A 22,933-nucleotide genomic window follows, 5' to 3' on the forward strand; every position below is an offset into this window, starting at 1 on the left:
ATTTAGATGGTTAAAAGCGACGTGTGTAAATAAATAAAAAATTCATGTGAATGAAATGAAAATATTCTCTCAATTTCAAACATAAATTTTGCTGATGCGATGATAACTAATAATAATTTTCTCTCATATTTTTTACTGATAATAAACGCAATTAATCGCAATTTGATGACAATTACTCTTAAACTTGTGGTTTGAAGACAAATTGCGGGGATATAAATTTGCTTGGCTGGTTTTCATTTCATTGACTGTCTGTACACGATAATGTGAGGCTAACGAAACAATTTTGCTCATGTGGAACAAAACATAGTTTTTTACAACTTGAAAATCGATGCATATTTTATCATTATCGCATTGCATATAAAGAGAAGCCATGAATTACGTTTGCAAATAAAAAATCACACTTAAAATAAATGTCGTTTTTCGGCTAATTATGAGTAATGACATAAAATTGTAACTTTTCGAATGGTAGCAGTAAATCTGAAAATAGAATTCGATTAAACACTGGTTAATATTGTTGTATCTGTTTTCATGTTTTACAGTTCAGCCAGTGCATTAGTTAATAGTTCAGATTTACATAGAAACAGCTTCTAATTTCAAATAAATCACAGCAGTCTGAATTCATCGCTAATTCAACCAGTAGTTCAATATATTCCCCGAGTTCATAAGCCATTGGTTTTTAATTCATCTTATTTTCAATCACTACGCACATAACTCTCGATCAATGTAAACGAAATGGAATTATCTTATATTCAGTCATCGCCGGAACGTGTTTACAATTCAAATAGCGGATACAATAAAGAGTGCTGTGGAATCTGTCTAAAAATTTGCAAAATGAAAATTGCCAAATAAAATTCAAACGGTTTTACATATGATTCAAACAAAAAGGATGAATGACAATGGATATGTGTATATTCAATATAATATATATTTATATATATATATATATGTATATAATGTATATATATACCAACAATTGCTGCCAATGCAATAACTACAATGCACTTTTTATTATTCCAATAGTTTCGCTTTTTTATTTGCTGTTTTTCTTAATCATAATCGCTGCAGAACTTATAATAGATATGTTGTAAACAGAAATTTTGCACAATCAGTGAGCGCCGCACGCCGTGTGGTAGAGATGTCTGATCGGTAGAAAATATACTCTAGTTTATAATATATAAAATCTTAATATCGTTTATAAAATTCCATAAAACATTTTTGTCATCGTCAATTTTTCTTCCGAGACACAACCGTATTTTGTAAAAGAAAATCACGTATCAGGTGCTGCTAATAAAAAAACTCAATTGATAAAAACAATATTCGATCTAAAGTACAGGCTGGTATAATTTTACAAGCTGGTATAATTTTGCACATGAAACAGAGTCTTAAGATTTTTTATCTACGTTGTGCTTAGAAAACACGATTCATGATTTATTTTTCTAAAAATACGCTTCTCCAGGTAGCGATATTATTACGATTACAACAAACATGGAAATAAAATACATGTTGCCGAAAAGCTTTTCAATTCGCCCAAAATTTCGTAGTCATAAAATGGTCGTATCTAAATATCTATACAAACTTATTGCGACAATTTGAAACAGAACATATTATTGCATGATTAGGAAATAATTCAGATCGGTAGATTTTTCAAATAAATGCATTGGGTGTGTTGAAGATTTTAATTAATCTATGCTGACCATAGCAACAACTGGTTTCATTTTCAGTTAATTCAAACTCACTTTTAGGGTTTGAGAGCGAGAGGGGGGAGAGTATGGTGTAATCGAACAAGATGAAATGATGAATATTCATGAGATAAATAAATGATTGACAGCTGAGAAATCAATATAAAGAAGTGTACAAAGGAATTATACAGCAGAAGATTGATTATCCTAAAACAGCAGAAGGTACAATATACGTTAAGCGCACTGATGTCTGAGGCTGCTGCGCTTTTCCTTAAAGCCTTAAAACGGGAAATCAAAATCATGCCTATTCTAATCGGGTTAGTAAGGATTGAGGAACTGCTCGAAATATAAAAGCTACTTTAATCGGTTCGAATATTTCTGCAAACTGACCAGTAAGAACTGAGACCAATTAAATCGGCTAAAACTCATCCTTAACTTCCGATTGAAATAAATATAATCTGATGACCAGAGTTTAATGATTAAGATTAGCTTAAGGAAGTCTCAGGCGAATATCAGTAAGGTGTGAAACCCCACGTACAGCGTTTCATAATCATAACAATATCTCTTATCATTATTCATGTACATTTTTCTCAGTTTCTTTGTTATGTACACGTTGAATATATGTACAAAATTCTCATATAAAAATACGCATTTTTACGAATGCAGGACTATTCACAAATCGGTCATTTGGTTGCCGAGCGACGAGCTAACACATCGCCCGCAGCAACGGTGTAAATATGATACGACATAAAATTACACCATGATTACAATAAATACATTTATGCGATTACGTCAATTTACAATACCATCATTAATAATAATAATAATAATAATAATAATAATAATAATAATAATAAACAGCCTTTACTCCGCACTTAAAACAATCACTGCGGATCACCTTGTACAAAATGACACACGAACCCTTTGGATTCAATTTAAAATCATTGACATGATTGTGATCGATCGTCCAGTTAAGTAGAAATAAATAATTTGACCTTAAAAACCATTTACAACTATTTGTTATATTGATCCGTCTGATAAACACGGTCATCAAGAGAGAATGTCTTTGCCCGTGTCCATCAGCGACCATCAAGAGAGAATGTCCGTGCCCGTGTCCATCAGCGGTCATCAAGAGAGAATGTCTGTGCCATGTCAATCAAGAATGTCTGTGCGTATGTCCGTGCAATTTCAACGCAATACTTTCGTCCGTTCGTTCATTTGTATGTACAACAATATCATAGAACATACACAAATACAATCAGCATATATTATATATTTACAAACAATTTCATTTTAGAAAATTTTTCTCTGTATTTTTATACGTTTGTGACGACTGACAATCGAATTAATGACACGTGACACGCGATAGTTTGTAGTGTTCTCTCTCCCGTAACGGCGAGTTCTTCTTGCGAGCGAAGGGCGTGGTGCGGCACGTTTTATTCAACAAATAACTTATAACATTCGACGAGTTTTAGAACGCCACGACACTCAAGACATCGAAACAGGCGTACCCCTGTCTCCTACCCCAGGCTGTCTTAGTGACTTTATTATGTTAAAACATCAGCATTTCAGTGCGGTGAATTCTTCGCTTGATTACGAACATTTGAGTTTTTTTTCTCATTTTTCGCGAGTAAAATATTTTCGTAATAAAATCCATTGCAGTTTTGGTGTAAATGGCCACATTAAGTGTTTGTTTTTTAACGTATCATTTGTTTTTGGCAAGTACGACGACGACGATAAATATATGAAATCTTCACGATTCGAACAATGATAAGAGATCGTCTGTAGCTCCTGTATTGTTACCGTTGCCGTTGCCATCAACTCCGTTCGATTCCGGTGGTCCGAGATATGATAATAGTTCGATTGGATCACCGATATTTTCTGGCAAAAGCTGCAAAAAGAGAAATCAAATGATAAATAAATGGAACGTAGTTGAAACGAGAGTATGCCGACTAGCGCGGATACATTTCATGGAAAAAATTGTGAGTAAAGTCTGTAGAGTGATATACTTACATCCAATCCATCTTGGCCTTGAGTATCACCATCAATAATAGCAGCAGGATCAAATGGTAATAAGTTACTACTATCCACCGCTGAACTGATACTATTACTAACACTATTCGCTAACGAAGTTAAATCACTATTGTTTGTGTTGTGATTGCTGCCCGGGTTATTACTACCCGGATTACTGTCCGCTCCGCTCGAGCCCCCGGGCGTATTATGTTGCACAGAATTATGATTCATGTTATAGTTTGAATTCGGTTGACTGTTTGGCGTCGGAGGCTGGTTGCTCGGAGGGTTATTTGAACCGGGCTGATCCGGGTGCCGTAGAGGCATGCTTTGTTGCTGTTGTTGCGTCTGTTGTGGTGGTTGTTGAGGTTGATTACTACTAGCAGTTGTTACTGGTCCGTACTGCTCCAAGTGATTGCTTATAGCTGGCATCTCACCGGGAGAATTGATAGAGTCACTAATGTGCGATAAAGGTCCGTGGAATTCTGGGCTCATAGCGTTATGATATGGATTTTGATCCGGAAATCCGTAAGGGTTATTTGCTCCTTGCTGGGGTCCACCGGGTGCGCTATTAGGAGGTCCTCCGGGCCCTGAAACAACAAAACACGTATAAATAAATAAATTATGCAATGTCTTAACTTCAGAATAGATTTGTCGAAATGATGCGATAATTCAAATACCTTGAGGAGTAATGCTGACAGGAGGCATACTGTAGGGAGAGCGCACTGGTCCCATTCCTGCCCATGAATTCATCGTAGGCATCTGCATACTCGACGGCGACATTGCTTTCATCCATCGATTTCCATTTCCATTACAAGACGAAGCTTCTAAAAAAGAATTCAATCCATTTTAATAATTTGCACACCGCCCTCCAGGCTACGACTCTACGAACAACATTATCAATATTTTTTCAATACAGATTCTGTTATTTCGATTAAGACACCAGTCGCTGGTTGTTTAATCACGGGTACGAATTGAATTATTTTTTTACCTCCTGTGTCTTCTTCTTTGATGGTGGTCGATGAGGTTTTAATCTGCACCGGTTTCCAACTAGCCGTTGGGTCGATGGTGACCTCTTCGAATTCCGTTTGGCTCAGATTAGTCAATATACCCCAAATATACTGGTCTATTTCGAGTCCTTCTAACAACGCCGTTTTACTGCAAAATAGAGTTTGAGGAAAAATATTCAATCATAGTTATCCAACGATGTCGTTTAACGGATGAAGATATTCAGAAGTCGTCGACCTACTTGCAAACAGGACATCGCCACGCCCCTCGTTCACAGTTCAGCTGTAAGTACGACTCTAAATCGAAGCACTGAATGTGTTTACAGTCCTGGCCGCGAGCAGGTAGAGAAATACGTCTGAACGTGATCGGACATTTTAACGATACTTTAATAGCCGTCTGCTCGACGCCGTCGTCCGAGCCGTTCATCGATCCGTTCGCCGGACTTGTGAAATTACGTTTTACTACAAAAAATTAGATGAAAACATTTATAATTGATTCAAGCAAAATTCTGAGAAGAGCTATCAGTAATTAAGTAGTAATCAACCTCAACAACCACCACAACAGACGCAACAACAGCAACAACAAAGCATTTTTTGAGATTTTACTCATGAGCATTTCATCGAAACATGAAAGAAAATTTTCAAATCAATCAGCTATCAAGGGGGTAAGACCCTCAGTCAGGGATCTCAGCAGTAACATCTTTGAAATGCAGCCTTGTTCAAACTACAAATGTAGATTTTGACACTTACTTTTTGTTATGCAGTGTTCAGCAGGTAGCAACCTCTTGCGTAATAATCCCTGTAGCACTGACCGTACACTCGGTCGATGCACCAACTGTAGCACGAATAAATGTGACTGAAATATCAAAACCTGAGAATATAATATCTACTCATTGGATCGAAGAGTTCATGTGAAGGATAGCTTAGATAATACATATACTTCATATCATATTCAGATAAAACGTCGATAAAATGTAATTCAAAAAATAAATTTTTAACACCAGACTTAAATTCATCAATATCCACACAGCTGCGTCAGTTAACAGGTAGATTTTACAATAATATTGGAGCAGCTGAAACAAATTATTCCATAAATACCGTATTAAGACGTAAAAATATATAAGACTTACACAACAACAAGCAGTAACCGTAATTTGTATAGTATTACGCCCAGGTTGACAAACGTCCTTGAGGTAAAGCGGTTTATGTGACGTCTTGTTTTCGCCGCGTTCAATATTTAGAGGTGTAGCGTTGACGCTGACCGTAACGGACGCCGGCCAGTTCGTATTCATCTGTCGGTCCTCGTGATGGAAACATTTCAACTGCAGTTCCAAATCAGATCTAAAACAGAAATAGAACAATTTAACCATTTTTATCACAAGAATAGTATATTTCAAGCAAAATTTTCAAATCTGTTCCCGGTGTTTTTAGTTACCTCCACATTAGGGTTTGGTAGACTGAGTCCCTCAGGTGGAAGACATGGTTACTAACGGCTAAATTGTGCTCCAAACGGAATGGAGGTAAGACTACACCATCACGGACGGGGAAAGTTAATCGAAGTTCATCATTTTCTGTAAGAAATAATATATAAATAATGATGTTTATGATGCCACTTTTTTTTACCTTCAACCCACCTCAAGCACCACGCCAGGTGTCATTAGCACGTAATAATTGAGGGAATTCCAAATTAAGGGAAGAAACCAAAGAACCTTCTAAAAAGAAATTCTGTCTCCACTATGATTAGAACCCACAAACCCTGGATTGATGAGTGACCACTCAGACACAAAGTCTTTTTTAAGATGACACTGAATCTGAGAGGGCTTTTATATACATGTGAAAACCTGTTAACAATTACCTTTCTTCATAGGTGGCATATTGCCAACATTTGGCTTGATGTCCTGGAAGTTTGGTTTGATATCAGGACCGGGCGACATGTAAGGTGGCATGCCACTGCTCGGTGTCATGGGCGGAGTTGGGTTACCAGGAATTGGCGAGTGTTGATAATTCATATTGTTCATGTTCATATTCATACTGTTAGGCATTCCGTTCATATTGTTCTGAAAGATAAAATAAATAAATTCTACTTAAAAACCTTAAGTCAATAACTCGTTATCGAGGGCAGACGATTGTCCAAATATGGTTTAAGAGGTTTAACTATTGGTACTTGTAACATATACAAGTGAATACACATACACTACCAATGCAATTATATTGGTTTTTATCTTTGAGATTATATAAGCTAAATCAGTTACAACCGAGTTAAACAGTTGTGAGATACAGGAGTCAATGTTTTTAGGAGGTGACCACAGCCCATCCACTTAACTACAGCCTGGCCACTTTCCGCCCATTTACAAATCATCTGATTTTTCAATGTGTTTACACAAAATTCCATGAGTAAATCGGAGATATTTCTAAATGTTATAATTCATTCATTTTTCAGTGAATCACGTATTGATAAAGAAACATGCAGTCAATAACCCAAAATCTGAATCCTATCTGAGTTTTCAAGGTTTTCGTTAAAATTTGTCAAATTCCTTGATTTTTTCTAGATTCCTCTGATTCCCAGAGTTTTCCAGGTCAGTTGCCACCCTGTTATTCCCCATGTCATACACTTCTTAGTTCGTACAGAAAGGCCGTTCAGATTTCACCAGTTTTTCCTCAACCCCTAATACATGCTATAAAGCCCAGTTAGTGTAATTGACAATGGCTGCTAAGATACATAATGCTAAATACAGTTGGTGGAAAATAAGACTAGAACAGCTGTTGGATATATGAATAATTCAATAGTAAGAACCATCTGGATTCGGGGTTGATCGTGTTGAATAATATTACCATTTAAATGTCGTGTCAACAAGCATAACTACTCAAAAATAGCGTATACAATATGCTTAATCAGCATATAAGCTTACACGAGATTTATTCATCAACGTGAAGTGACAGACAATTCACGTACTTAACACATTTCAGACCACGGAATTTTATTACGATTGATCTGGTTATGTTATGATTACTGAACATTTTTAAACGTGAGAAATAACACTAAAAGCCATCACTAATTACTGTATGAACACGTACCTGATAGTTAGGTTGATTATACGCAGGACCTGGCTGCCTGGGTGGAAATTGGCCTTGGTTCATATACGGATTTGGAGCGCCACCGTATCCCGGCGGCCCCGGTGGTCGATTCGGTTGCCCGGGCCCGGGTCCGTAGGTCGGCGATGGTAATGGTTGTTGCGTCGGGGGATACTGCGGCCGCGGTCCGTACTGGCCCTGGTTCGCGTACTGAGGGTGAGAACCAGGTCCCGGTCCGTACTGTAATTTAAACGGAAATTCACTTTTTAAAAATTAATCAAATTTTCAACATGTCGACCTGAAATTTATTCCGCATTACAAATCCATCGAAATGAATTCAAATTCGGATTAAATTGGAATCTATTTGATTCATTCAGTATTATTCAAGTCAGAAATCTAAAAGCTGATATATTCTCTACGTCAATCCGATGAATAACAGTTCGAAGCTTACCTGCCCATTCATATATGAAGAATGCTGCCTCTTTTGATGCAAATACTGCTGGTGGTTAGGATAAGGTGAAGGTCGCCTCTGTTGGAACATCATGTTGCCTTTCATCGGACCGGGTCCTTGACCCATATTCATCGGTCCCGGTGGACGCTGAGAATGATGGTACTGCGCATTGGGCGGCACCTGTTGTCCTTGCATCTGAAACATGGGCTGAACATAGAACACAAAACTCAGTAATTAACTATTACTAACAAGCAAAATAATAAAAAACGACAATTAGGAACAAAGAATGTGAAGAGAAGAACAAACGGAAATTTAAAGCTGACAACATAAATTGATCCTTTGAATTTTGTATTTCTAAAAGTCTGTTTTTCTAAAACTCATTGAATAGAACCAAATACATTATCTATTAACATCTGGTCGTAATACAAACATAATACGTGTATGTGTATATATCTATATATACACATATATCTCTGAACCACTAAAATATATCTCGACATCTATCAGTAGAAATAGATTTCAATATCTCTAGTATAATATTGTACTTTTATAACAGCTGTTCTTATTTCAAACATCAAATGTGCAGATATGAAAGAGCAACGTCAGCATTATCAAATCAAGCACCAGATTGAACATGAGAGCGAGCGAGTAGAAATATGGCTTATTACTAGAAAATAGAACAGTGTGTTCTTCAACGAAAAATTATACATTCTAAAAGCTAGAAAAGGCATTTCCTTGTAACACTAAGTGAAATAAAATGGTGTAGTTCTATAGCAAGGCTCTATTTCAAGGTATACAGAGATCTTTTGTCGGCATATCAAAAATTTGAAATGAAAAAATCCTGACAGAATACAAGATATTTCTCGTGTCATCACTAGCAAATGTTATCTAACTCTTTCCAGTGTTTTCTTGGTTAGAAACTTAAATCCGGGCCAACTGGGATATCACCGAACCGAGCGGGATACCAACAATGAAGTAACCAGAGAAACTCTCAGGAATAATTTTGAATCTAGTTTTGTTTAGAGCCTACAGTCAGAATCTACTTTTCATAATTACATGAAAACATCATCAAAACTGATAAATCAAAGAAGTTCAATAATTACCTGTGCTCCGTACTGGTTATTCATGTTCATGTTCATATTGACGTTTATTTGCTGCTGATTGTGTTGCTCCTGTAGCGCCACCATACTGGCCGTGGCAGTCGCCGTCGCGGTAGCCGTAGCAGCCGCGGCGACCATCGCCGCCGCCGACAGAGCGCCGGGCGGTGGCTGGAAGTCGTTCGACCCGCCGACCATTTGTTGCGGATGCGGTGGCATATTGGAACCTGGTGGCGCGTTTGGCGTCGGCGTATAACCGCCGTGGTTGGTCCTAGAACGAGATGTGACATCGTTGTTAACCATTTCGGCGGGGTTGGGATGGGCTTGGTTGCTTCGCGGAGTAGGAGGTGTTGGAGGATGATAGCTGCCACGACTTCTGTAAAGATATGATTTACAAACATAAAACACAATACAAGTAGAAGCGATAGGCCTATCTTATTCTTCATGCATTATTAGCTTTGTAAAACTGAAGCTGGGTTTTTATAATATCGAACATTTTTCCTAGCAGAAGTAATGAATGTGGTGGGTTTGTTAAACAGACATGACTCTTAAAAATAATTAATTGTAGGGAAAGAGTTAAATAACTAATTTGTAATACTGCAGTAAACATGCTGAAGTTACTTCATGCATACATTGTAATTTCATATACAACTAGGGATATAATCAAACTCACATCGGCCGGGAATACGGCGCTGCTTCTCGCGGCCGATAGCCACCAGGTGGCATTTGCATCTGTGGATTATACGGAGGTTTCTGTAATTGGTTGTTGCTGGGTATATTTTGCGGAGGTTGCGGTCCGTAGTTACCGCCATTGTTGGCCATTGTGGTATTGGTGTAAGCGGCATTCGGCGGGGCGTGATTAAACGGGCCGCTATTTGTAGAGGAGGTTACACCCCAGACAGTCGTCACGACTGACAACGATTGCTGTTGACCGGGTCCAGGTCCACCACCTTGCCAATCACTGTAAAATAAACAATCGAAGAGATGGATATTAATAACATCCCGAGCAGTTCGCGTCGAGCTCGACACTTTAACTCTTACCGAGTACTAACAAGAAAGAATCAGAACGTACCCTTGTGGCATGGGAGGCATTTTGTTTTGCATCGGTGCATGCATATTTCCGGAAGTTTTTGATGAATCACTGTTGCGGTTTTTCTGATGTCGAAGCAGTAATAATCGTCCTAGGTCCTCACACCATAGTGAGAGCATAGCTGTAAATATACAAACGAAAACTATTCATTAATTCATCGACAAATCTTTGAAAAAACTTCAACCAACTATTTGGAGGAAAACTATAACAGAAATTGTTTTCCTATAGGGAATAGTGGACATATCAATTTGTAATGATGACGATTTCGTAGATGATACAAAAATCTCATCAGATGCAATCATGTTCTAATCAGTACATGACCCAAATATTAGATCTACATGATGCGCATTAATTAGCTGAATGGATTTTAACACCTTCCATGAAATCCAAACATGAATCGAACAAAATCTTTGTTTGATTTCAACACTGCTGTTAGTTCAGCTTATTTCAACAGTTACCCACAAAATCGGTGTTTGTCCGGTAAGGGAATGTGGACTTGTGCAATTTTAATTAAACACTCAGTCAGTCACTAGCACAGTCATTGAATATCGATCCACTTTTTAAGATTTGAAACAGGACCTAAATTTCAACCATAAATAAATCATGAAACATGGTATATATTTCATACATCCCTCCCGACACCTACAATGCGCAATCATATCTCATTTCAGTCAATAATTCTTGTATATATTAATAAGTGTTCATGATAGAAACTTCTTTCAGCGTCTAAATTTAGTCGCGATCTGGCCAGAGGGGTGTCACTTCTGGTTATAAAAAAGGAACAACGCCTTAATATAATTCAACTAACAACCATCAACAAAGTGGTATCCAGTTTATACGCTTTAAATTATAAATATAAAGACAAAATAGGTTAAGATTAACTTCATAACTACCTTCCAATGAGAGCAATAATATTTTAGATTACTTTCCGATCATTCCTCTACTTGGAAATGTAAAAATACACTACTAGTCCAATGAGGAAGTTATGCTTTTAAATGACTTGAGTAAAACCAGTATGTAGGTAAGGGATAAATTCATCCGTGTTTATCATCAAGATTTCCCCGTTAATGGATTTCCCCACGACGGATGATAAGATACGTGACATCACAATAACGCATGTCAACGAGTATCCATGTACGCAGTCAACACCGAGCGAAATATAACACTATATTATTATAACTGATATAATAAATGGTGTGTTTTAAACGCGTCAGAACAAATAAATACATCTTCTGCAGCTTAATGATCAATACTTCTCTCGCTTACGGCTGGAAAAAATGAATTTCATACACGTGCGAAGGTATCCAGTCGTATACAATTATAATCAATGATAGAAAACACTACTGAAATATTTCAAGTGAAACGTTTTGTGAAAATAAATAACTGAATCGCGATTGAGAAGAATCAAAACGATCACTGAAAACTTACGTCATAAACGTTCGTGACGTCGCGCTATTAAATACCATTATTTATTGTTAGATATCGACGTACATCGCCATAACGACAATGACTGTTATTAAGAATCGGGTTTAAACCAATTACTGATTGGGAGTGGATACTGACGTTAGCGCCACCACGCAGCAGCAGCAGCAGCAGCAGCGGCGGTATCGGTAATCGAGATTTTTTTATTTACGTGCGCCCGTGCTTCGTCGCTGCACTGACAATTAATCAAGTAAATGATCTCATTACACAGTGCTCCACTCTCAGGGAGAATAACTGTTTTGCGAGACAATCAACCGACGACGCAGTCTTAAACAGATTTGAATAATTGCTCCGCAGTTCCTAGAAGCAGTTACCATGGTGATGATGGTAGCGGCCGCTCGCTGTTTAAGGTGGTGAAGAGCTACAGTAACATCTATCGACGATGACTGCTGCTCGCTCGCGCGCGTTCGATCAATCTGTAAAATCTTGATAAAACCTGTCCCGATACACGATACACGGTCTATTCAATACTCAGTGTATATCGATTCCCTGTAACCGGTCGGTGGCATTTTGCCATATTTTGTAATTAATTTGTCATAAGACTCCGATGTAAGAAAGAAGACAAATCACTATTCAGACGATACTTCTATACACAAATAGGAAAGCAATAATAAGTTGATTTATTCTAATGATTTCTCTGCACTCTATTTCAACGACCGATCGACAACCCACACAGCGTAATATCAGTTTCCAACCTACGCGACGACGACTTACTACTCTTTGACACCGGTTAAAATCCCGACAGCATTCAGCATTTCCGAAAACACAAATCATCATCGGGGTGCAGTTGATTACGGCTGATTTAAAGCGTAGGCAGGCGCGTGGAGGCGGTTAAACTGACAACTGAGATGATCTGTGACATACCAATCTTCTCATAAACTTGTCATTAACTTAAATGTCTTTGCGAACCTTCATAACGAACTCTGTACGTTGACTCAATAGAATAATTAACAGATTACATACATGACAATGTTTCTCAACTAACAATTGGATAATTTAACCTCTTAGAAAATCTGTATAATTGGGCAGAAACCACTCCACTATTAACTAACCAAATGATTTATTACACTTCGTAGAACCAACAAAAACCTTTCTATTTTCAATTGTATTCAAATAGAGAGTATTTGTAGATTGGCCTTCACAACACAAGTGGTGAACAGAAGTCACAGATGACTGACACGATGCATGTTAACAATAATACCCACCACATCCAAGCTGACCTCTAAAGCCAGTACATGTTCACGACTGGTAAATTACATAAGTGATTGTTGTATCGATCACCTGAACAACAAGTCAATATCATTGACCATCTATTCAGCTAGTGCTGCCACCTAGAAAGAAGCTTTATAAATCTAGTACGTGATATCCGATATTGTTTCACCGATTTTGTACGATCAGAGAATGGATTAAAAAGCGACCCGTAACCGGGACCATTTTCCATTATAGAAATAGCATTGAAAATCTATCTAGAGGGACCATTTTCCATTATAGAAATAGCATTGAAAATCTATCTAGATATCGTTACAGTGACATAACGCAATTATCCAACAACTGAGTCTTAAAACATCAGTGCACACTGATATCTATCTATGTACTGTGTTTGGTATTGATCAAACATGATATTAATCGCTCAGTGTTTCTCCCTGCTGCCATATATATATATACACTGATGTTCATTCCTATCTCTACTGAGTGGAGACTTGTACGTTGTTTAATTGTGGAATGAATCTCACAGACAGATGGTTTAATAGCGCACGCACGCGAGGAGATGATGTCTCTCGATCTGTGCCTTCGAGCCATTGTCATTTAATATACACAGCGTTGTCGTCGTGAGGAAGGGTTTTCCTTTCATTATTATTTTGTTCTCGCGGCGATATCAGAACTATTGAAACTTAGTACATCTTCGGCGTTATTACCGATGACTACTTTACCACGAACACCTCCAGCATATACACCGGCGTAGAAAGGTCATCTAATAGATCAAATCACTGATTCCGGGCAAATTTAAGTTACTAGTGAACTTTTTCAACACACATCAATTTCTATTGTCTTGAAGAAGATGTAGAAAGGTGCGTGATCTAGCAGTGTCCTTTTGTGGGTAAATAAGACAGTGTGTTACATTGTTAGGAGGAGTCGAGGGAATGGTTGCTAGGCACTTGATGAGCATTCTTTGATCAAATGATATCATTTTTATCTACCGATGATCTGATTGGGCTCTGATTGGACTCACGACTGAGATGCATTTTTCAGTTTAGCCGCGATTATTCAAATAAAATAGGCGCCGATTCTTTTCAGACTCAAACCCAAGTGTCACACGTGTAACAACCACTTAGTCGAGAAGATCCACAAAATACTTGAGAAATTCCGCAATTATTCAGCAAAAAAAATTAAAGTTCTTGGATAGAAATGTGTATATAGTACGCCTGATGTTTTTAGCCGAAACATTGCTCGAAATATATTCATATACACTGGTATTCAAGAACGTTTCATCTGTTACTGAATTTACTGCGAGATTTCTCTAATGTAAGAACCGAATGTTCATCAGTGAAATGATCACAAATGATTATTTTAAACTCGGTTCAATCTATAACTATGTATCGTCATCACTCTCGAGGTTTACGACTGGAGGTAACATATTATTTCTACCTATCACCGACGAATGGACATCGACTTGACGACCGTCGAGGGACGAACGAACGAACGACATCGATGCTATAAAGCGGCCATTAGTGCAGCATGTGATGTGTAATGAGAGTCGACTATCAGAGAGTCTTCTCTAAACTATCGATATTTAAATATTTAACATATCGAACGCTACATTCACCGAGCAAGTAGTTTATCCGCATGAAGTCGACGTAACAGTTTTTGCTGCCGATTCAATAATAAGCTACAATAATCACACGTTCTATTTCACAAAAAACTCCACCTTTTTCTCATCATTTACAAGAATCTGATTACCGAAAAATTCATCAGAAATAAAGATCACAGCTTGTAAAATATACGGGGAGATGGTTTATAATTGAACGATAAAATCTGCTGCTGTCGAGTGTTGAGTGGAATAGCGGGGCACTGAGTACATAACATCGGTCGTCATAAACAATTCAACACCAGAAACATTTGACAGCATTACATCCTCTACCGAGAAACAAGGTATCAACACTAAACTATAAAATTGCCATCAAGCTTGCAGCTAATTAGATATATTCAACCTTACGTACCCGTTGTTCAGCGGGACCAGAGGTAATGCGTTCCTGAGTAAAATCTAATCTACATTTGTAAGTTGTTTACAAAGTTTATCCTAAGTGAAGTGAAAGAAGAAGGCATTAATTTGATGAACCTCGAAGGAAATAGTTTAGTTAGAGGCTATTATAGCTTCGACAGTAATTCGGGAAGTCTGGTTTATAATAACGCGACTTCTATTTCTCAGATCGAGCTCGCTGTAAGGAACATACAGGGGTTTAATCGCCATCATTTTTTTCTATCTCGTTCATATCGCGTGTGTGTCTCTAGCTGAAATATGTCACGGATGAAAATAAATCATCATCGCCGGCTCGCGGTGTATTAAAGCCGGTAGGTTGTGCATTGAGTTAACTCGCTATTGACAATCCGCACAGGTTTGCGCGGATAATTGCCTGCACGGAGCAAGACGTTTCTGATTGATGCGATTCTGCCGTTCTTATTATTGATCGAAAGAGAAGAGTGGCAAGAGAGCACACACATTCACCGCTGCTAACATGACACCCGCATCGCTGTGCCACCGAGAAAAACATACTCTTGTAAAGGCCGCGCTTTGTTATTGCGCGCACACGGAAAATGGCTTCCAATTGGCGAAAATATGGCACTAGTCATCTCTCTCCGAGCTGAGCACCTAACTGGCTATTTAAGCGCGTAATATCAACAATCCGATAAACGATAAGAAAGCCATTAAAATACCACCTCTCACCAAACAGTTTATTCAGCAATCACTGCAGAGAAAAACAGAGTTTCAAATCACTGAGGATCGGGGTAATTACGCTGACAACTAATATCAGGTCAGAATCCACACAAATGAAAGATGGTGTCACGAGTAACGAGCTGAAAATGAACGCACTCGATCTCATCTCAATTATAGTTATCGATATAATTCACAGATTTTCAGATATCAGACCAAATTATGAGATATCAATAATAGATTCGAACGATCAGTCTACCTGGAACGATCATTTTGAGGAAATCGAATAGATAAGCGTCAAATCAGGGTCAGCACAGGTTTTATATACAATAGGATTTCCACAAACTGCGGCATCATCAAAACACTTCATGGAATCAGGAATAATGATAATACAGAATCTATTCCACGAAAATCTCATTTTTTAATGATACCGGAAATATATAGTCGGTTGTCACTTCTGCGTAATTCTGAGAACAAGTCGCTGAGACACAGCGATGGAACATACTACTTCAATCATTTCTCTCTGCAAATAACAGAAGCCGAAGGTCATAAAACCATTGATGATGCTCGGATCGTTGAGAGATTGTAGTGAATGGATTTTCAGTACTATGATCAGCAGACCGTAGTTGATCTTTCCTCTTAAGTAGATGTATGACGTTTATCATGCACTAATGCATCAACTTCCTGCTTTTGAACATCACTGTACTGAACATTACTGCACTCTCCGGCGCTGTTACATAATTGTTTATGAGATCACTGTTCATGGGTTCACTGTTCATGAGATCACTGTTCCTGGGACCATTTTTAAGATGGCTGGTTTTCTTCCAGAGTGGTATTGCTTTTACTAACAACTTTCACCACTCCACTATTTCCCAAAAATCTGATAAAATATTTCTAATATCGTTACGATTCGATAAGACCAACTAAGAATGAACAGGTACGCCATCTGGTGGGATACCAATTCTCTATTTCGACGAGTACATCGCAGAACTCTACAGGAAATGACCACCCCGTAAATTGGGTTATGTTTAAACAATCATTTCATTATGAAATTAAGTCACTAAACAGTGAATTCAAATCAAGAGGCACCGACTCTAATCACAGTTAATGCGCTTTAACATCACAGATGTTTTAACTACACCACAAATGCGCAACAATAGAACCAATAATATGCAAATTTGATTACTGGTTGCCGTTGGTAATGTATGAATCTGTACTAAGAGTTAATAGAGCACATGTCGTTGCGGCGGTTGTCGTGTGAGATATATCTGTATTTATATAATACACTGATATTAATCAATCTAATATTCTGCTACTCGGTAACCATCATCAGTACCGGAGTGAGCTAGCTACTGTCACCGCGCCGCCTCGCGTGGCGTAAATCGCCACTCTCACTGTTCGATCTGATTGCTCAACTCTAGTGTATGTCATACACAACAACAGGTTTACCAACGATGTGGACATTCGATAAATTAGATATTAAGGCTGCGTCTATGAATTCATTGTTTTACTATGAAATGTACGCATGCTCTGATGACATATTCAAACACATTACTGCAATCTCTATAAATTCATATTGTTTATGTATTTTCGAAATCCAATGTTTTTTACATAATCTACTAATAAATATTTGACCTTATATTCGAATAATTCACAACTGAACGTCGAAACCATCGTATTTCGAAAGCGTCTTGAACTAGGGACATATTTCGTCGGTTGTGATGTGTATATTATTACTTCACGCCGATTACAACTGATTTGACGTGTGAACTGAACTTTGATTTTAGCGTACCCTCTATTTAACGGTGTCTGTCTGGCTGGTTAACAACTACTTATAGCAAATCGAATACAGCATAATAATTTGATGTATAGGAGTTGATTAAATCAAAATGACAGTTGGTGACAGAGAACTGTAGCATCTGTACTATAAATACAGTGCAATAACAGATAGAATGCCATCATCGAGTCGATAGCGTTTAGTAGCGAGTAACAGATTGCGAGTATTTGGCAAATAGTTTTAACATGATGAAGTCACAAGATAATTTCAACAATAGACAATTGATATTCACAACTGGAAAATTCTAACAAAAGCGTCAGTCTAAGTCTCTCATAAATCTAATAATCTTAATAAGAATCGCCACACTATGATATATCGATAGAGATCCACTAATTAGTAACGCTTCGAGACATTCAAAGAATGCTGGATTATTTCGAGATATTTCATTTATTCGATTGTATTCCGATTAAGATTTACACTTCAAAACCATAAAGGTATATAATCTTAATGATTACATTAGGAAGGTGTCACTGATTTCAGAAACAGACTGAACGCAACCAATTGAAAAAGGACAGGGAAACATAGTACAGAGAATAACAAATCCCTTTCATTATCAATAGATTGGAAGCACACCAAAGGAAGTCAATATGCACCATAGGGCTTACATAGATAATACTAGACAGTTGTCAAGTGGTCTACCATTATCAGGCATAATATACCAATAACAAGCAATTACAGTAAAGAATGTACAAGATAGTGACGTGCCTGGCACCGGTAAATGTGAAGCCAATAGTGACAGCGTTTACAAAATCGGCATTCACTGTTTAGTTCTCTGGAGTTCAGTACAAATTGGCCCTTTGACACGTAATTACATAGTCTATTCAAGGAAATAAACCCACGAGCACACCGCGCCAATTTATACCGCCTTAACAACAAATAATACCATCGAGTGCTATTAGGAAATCAAAAGACGCGATTCAAATATTGAAAGGCGATATTAAGCGCTAAAGGTAACAATGCACCTAACAGAACGAGTACAGTTTACTTACACAGCGAGGAGTTCCGCAGAAGTACCGTTAATATCCATGGTTGACATGACACTGGTGCTGCATTACATCGCCAAGGAAACAATAACGTTTATTGGTATGATTGTTACTACGGTATCACAGCCGCACGCCTCAGTCGAGAGCAGTGAGCGAGTCGTTCTAATCAATATCAATGAACAGCCAATGCATTCTTATGAATATTCACGTCGACCTCTGAACTTCGAGGCCACGTGGAGAACAAACACGGTACTTAACTTACAAATCGAGCAGCATCAAGCTCTCACGGATCAAGCCGGTGATTTGGAAGCGTGGTAATGTGGCAGTGCGGTGTCAGCGATCATAGTCTACTAATACCTAATAACAACCCGGTTTACTCTCATACGTTCAGCCCTTCCTTACAGTTCTATTAAACCATTAACAACGTGTGGATTTCAAACAGATGTTCACTACAAATGACACCGGTGGCTTCCATGATTGTCAAAATGTCATATATGTCTCTAAGTCTAGTGATTATTCACAACTCGCTACGAGATAATTGAAACATGAAATATATTTCCTTTTAGTTCACGATTGATTCTCGTTGTTTTGACTTTATCCTAAAAGTCATATTCAGCGGGTATACTTATAAAGAATAGTTAGAATGTATACAATCAGACTTAACTAATGATAAGATGGTATCAGTACTAATTCAGTATTCCTGACTATCGGAATATCATCAAAATGTCAAAAATTAAATAAAGAACGAAATGCTACTTTTTTAGACTTATGTTTCTTTCAGAATGCGGGAAATAAGAAAATTAGCTTATTGTCATTATTCAGATTTACGAACGACTAAATTTCATTTTCTCTGTAGTAGACCTACCTAACCTTGAATCGGCCACAATTATGATTCACCCAATCAATCGACCAATTAATACATACATCATGTTTGTCAAGGTTGACTTAATTAGATTTATCACGAAGGAACTGATGTCATCTCTTCACAAACTCAAGTGATAAGAATATCAAATAGTATGTTTGTGGCAAGGTTCGTAAAAAAAAAAAACTTTCGTCAATTTCTAAGTAGTTTTCCCCATTTTTTCAGGTCAAATATAAGTGAAATTCATTTTCTGAATTGTTTTCACACCTGCACAACTTGATGAAATAACAAACAACATTCAATGCATTGTTCAGGAATTTTAAAAAGATCAAGTGAGACTCCTTACAAGAAGGTGCTGCCATCTACAAGTCAATAGGTAAACTAGTTAGTGTACTGTTATTTTCCACAAGTTACCTAAACTCATTCTCTAATGTGTGGCACGGTGCACATTTTCACGCAAATGAATTATCACAAAATAATCAAATCATTTCGATATATTGGATCCTGAATAAGACGATCACTGATATAATGAATATATATCACACTTGACATATAGCGCTATTGTGTTCTTTCTTCTCTCATATTACCGGCCTCAATACTGGATCAATATCGCCGTATTTACTTAAACAAATTTCTATTATCAACACTCCAGGCGACCAAAACAGTTCATTAAGTGCAACTGAACAATTTTCGATCTATCGAATACCAAGATTATCATTAACCATTTGTACATATAAAAACAGAATGTGAAATGTAAATTGATTCCTATTGAAGGACTCCGTTAGTTAATACAGGTTGATAGAAATTACTATTTTAAACGAATCAAATACTATTGTTATCAAAGAAAATATGAAAATTCTAAATCGAATGAGAAAATATCAAGCGGATAGAAAGAATCTTTTCTAATTAATAGCTGCTGCAATCCTGATATCGAAGGAAAAAAAAAAAACATTCTAAACCTTTTAGGAAGTATCTCAATCACGATAAAGGAAATTTTCCATAAAACTGATTAAAAAAATAGAATTACCATTTCTGCGATTTGTCCGTAGAATATAATCTTTTAGCAGCCGTAATCAAAGACAATTTTACTATAAGTAATTGAAAAGACTCGACAGCACTTTCAGTACAGATATAATAATACCACTGATACACACACACATATATATACACATAGTCAATTCAATTCCATTCATTCTTCTATTGATCATGATTTATTATTTGGAAGCATGTTTAAGTAAATAGAGATTAGAACGGACAAAGTGAAGCGCACTGATCTGTATAGAGCCTAATCTTATTACAAAATAAAGAGGTGTCAAGTGCTAAAACATTTCTAGAACTCGAGCCGAATATCTGACATAAACAATAGCCATATTACTAGCATATTACTCTTCAACAAAATTCGCCCAAAAAAAAAAACAAATGAAAATCTAAGCAGGTACTTCAAATTAACAATAATCTACACGCAATTTACACTTAAAATGCCTTCACAGTAAGAGTTAATAAACGTAGTTCAGCCCTAGTAAATACAATCAATTATAAAGCAATATTTTGACAGACACCTGCGTAACTAACAATACTGTGAACGTTCAAAAATAACAATTATATCGATGATGATTATATGTTTGAACTGCTGATAATGTAAATACAATTGATAAGCACTTATCGCATACCATATATCAGCTGCAACTTAGGATTATAACGCAAGCGCGTACCGGGGTAAGCATCAGAGAGATAACAGCGAGATATTATCTCATAATGATGAAAATGAACAGGTGGACAGGTAAAAAATGTTCTAATTCTTTATTTTATGAACTGAATGTTCAGTAGGTAAAGCGCAAACTATCGGCACTCCTGACTACGATATATTTGTCTATTGATGACACATGACATTTCACAGAATTATCAGAAACGCAGCCCGCGCTGCAACTGGAATTTGATAAATCGACTCATGACATTCAGAATTAATTCATTCACAAAGGTATCATTCAATCATATATCGCAAGCGCCAAAACTATGTAGGTGTATCGCACCAGTGTAGGTGTCTGTCTGTAGAGAGAGAGATCGGTACATCAATTCAATCCTACGAAATTCCGATGATTTATTTACTCGCTAGTTTTCTTTTCTTATCGAGGTTGGCTGCGGTTTTTTGTTTATTTATTTGTATTACAAATAGACAACATCGGGATCAGTATGAGAAAACTATAAATGCAGCAGTCATCTCGATCAATTTGTATGGCTATCACGCACTACAGGCTTTGCAATTAATGGATACAGACTATCTGACCTTTCTGGTGAGAACCAGTACCATACAGAAGTGACTAATTACTTGATGCACTATTGACTAGTTTCGCCTCTGATTTATTTATACCGTTTTCTTTCTGTATTTCTATATAATACAGGTGCGTATATCACAGCGCTGGCGAGAGAGCGGTGAGAGCGGTGAGAGCAGTGAGAGTGGGGTAAACTCAGTATATACAACAACATAACACCCGATTTGTCTGAACGCCTTCGAGCTTATTCACGAGAAATTGTATCAAAATATCTCTCTCTCTCTCTCTCTCTCTCTCTACTTTCTACTCTCTTCGCCTAGTGATGATTCTAAACCGCCAGAGGTGACCAATTTACGATTTATGATCAGCAGCGGGTAGACTACACCGAGTCAGCTATATGATCATCTCGATGCGCTGGTAAAGCAATCTGAATTGATAAACAGCATTATGAAATGTTGCCACTTGACTTGATATTGCAGCAGCAGCAGCAGCAGCGTGTGGATAAAACTTAAATATATCAAATAAAACAATAACACAGTAGGAAACCAACTCTTGTCACTGTCAATAAACCACTGACAATATCGAGATACCTTAAAACCCCAGGGGCCGGTTGCACAGTCATGGCTTAGACTTAAGACCAGTCTAAGACCAACTTAGTTCTATAGACCAGTCTTAAGATTTAAGCCCACTTTTTGACTCAAGTCACGACTGTGCTTAAAACCGATGATGTACATGCTACAATAAGATATTAGACTGACTCACCTGCTAAATGTGACCGTTCTATCAAACTCCGCTATTCATTCCTATCTGATTCCTATTCGATATATTTATGTTTATCACTGACTTCGAGATAATCACGTAAAACAGCGTTCAAAGAAAAAACTACAATTCCGACATTGTAATTTCGATCTATGCACTTGATTTCCGAGAAACGTTTTTTTACTCACTTCACGGTGAACTAGGTATACATGTATACTCGATATAAAATCATTATTCCGCAGAAATGTATTTCTTTATCAATGACACGATGGGTTTTTTATGTTAGTGATAAGAAACACAGGTTTCCTTGTATTGAGCTATATTTGCGGAACAACTTCCGTGTGTGAGATGAGAAACAATTAAGTAATGACTAGACTGTGAAACTGCAGATCATTCCAGACGT

At 37.3% G+C, this 22,933-nt stretch overlaps 1 protein-coding gene across 5 annotated transcripts in view; it reads right to left on the reverse strand.

Moving 5' to 3' along the window:
* Window positions 1-2,522: 2,522 nt before the first annotated feature.
* LOC141903547 (zinc finger MIZ domain-containing protein 1-like) overlaps window positions 2,523-22,933 on the reverse strand; it is a 96,857-nt gene continuing 76,446 nt past the window's right edge. For 3 of the 5 annotated variants that reach the window (XM_074791696.1, XM_074791697.1, XM_074791698.1), the window contains 14 exons: window positions 10,389-10,527; window positions 9,990-10,277; window positions 9,323-9,692; window positions 8,220-8,426; window positions 7,772-8,008; window positions 6,552-6,753; window positions 6,132-6,267; window positions 5,827-6,037; window positions 5,447-5,552; window positions 4,939-5,158; window positions 4,681-4,847; window positions 4,370-4,516; window positions 3,693-4,279; window positions 2,523-3,570 (listed from right to left, as the gene is read on the reverse strand). In XM_074791696.1, coding sequence (XP_074647797.1) covers window positions 3,433-3,570; window positions 3,693-4,279; window positions 4,370-4,516; window positions 4,681-4,847; window positions 4,939-5,158; window positions 5,447-5,552; window positions 5,827-6,037; window positions 6,132-6,267; window positions 6,552-6,753; window positions 7,772-8,008; window positions 8,220-8,426; window positions 9,323-9,692; window positions 9,990-10,277; window positions 10,389-10,527 — 3,155 coding nt within the window. In that variant the 3' untranslated portion in view covers window positions 2,523-3,432. Of the gene's footprint in view, window positions 3,571-3,692; window positions 4,280-4,369; window positions 4,517-4,680; window positions 4,848-4,938; window positions 5,159-5,446; window positions 5,553-5,826; window positions 6,038-6,131; window positions 6,268-6,551; window positions 6,754-7,771; window positions 8,009-8,219; window positions 8,427-9,322; window positions 9,693-9,989; window positions 10,278-10,388; window positions 10,528-11,834; window positions 11,903-22,933 lie in introns of those variants that run through there. The other 2 variants (XM_074791702.1, XM_074791699.1) reach the window with 2 other exon arrangements.

The sequence above is a fragment of the Tubulanus polymorphus genome, chromosome 4, assembly GCF_964204645.1.
Source record: "Tubulanus polymorphus chromosome 4, tnTubPoly1.2, whole genome shotgun sequence".
Taxonomy (NCBI): domain Eukaryota; kingdom Metazoa; phylum Nemertea; class Palaeonemertea; order Tubulaniformes; family Tubulanidae; genus Tubulanus; species Tubulanus polymorphus.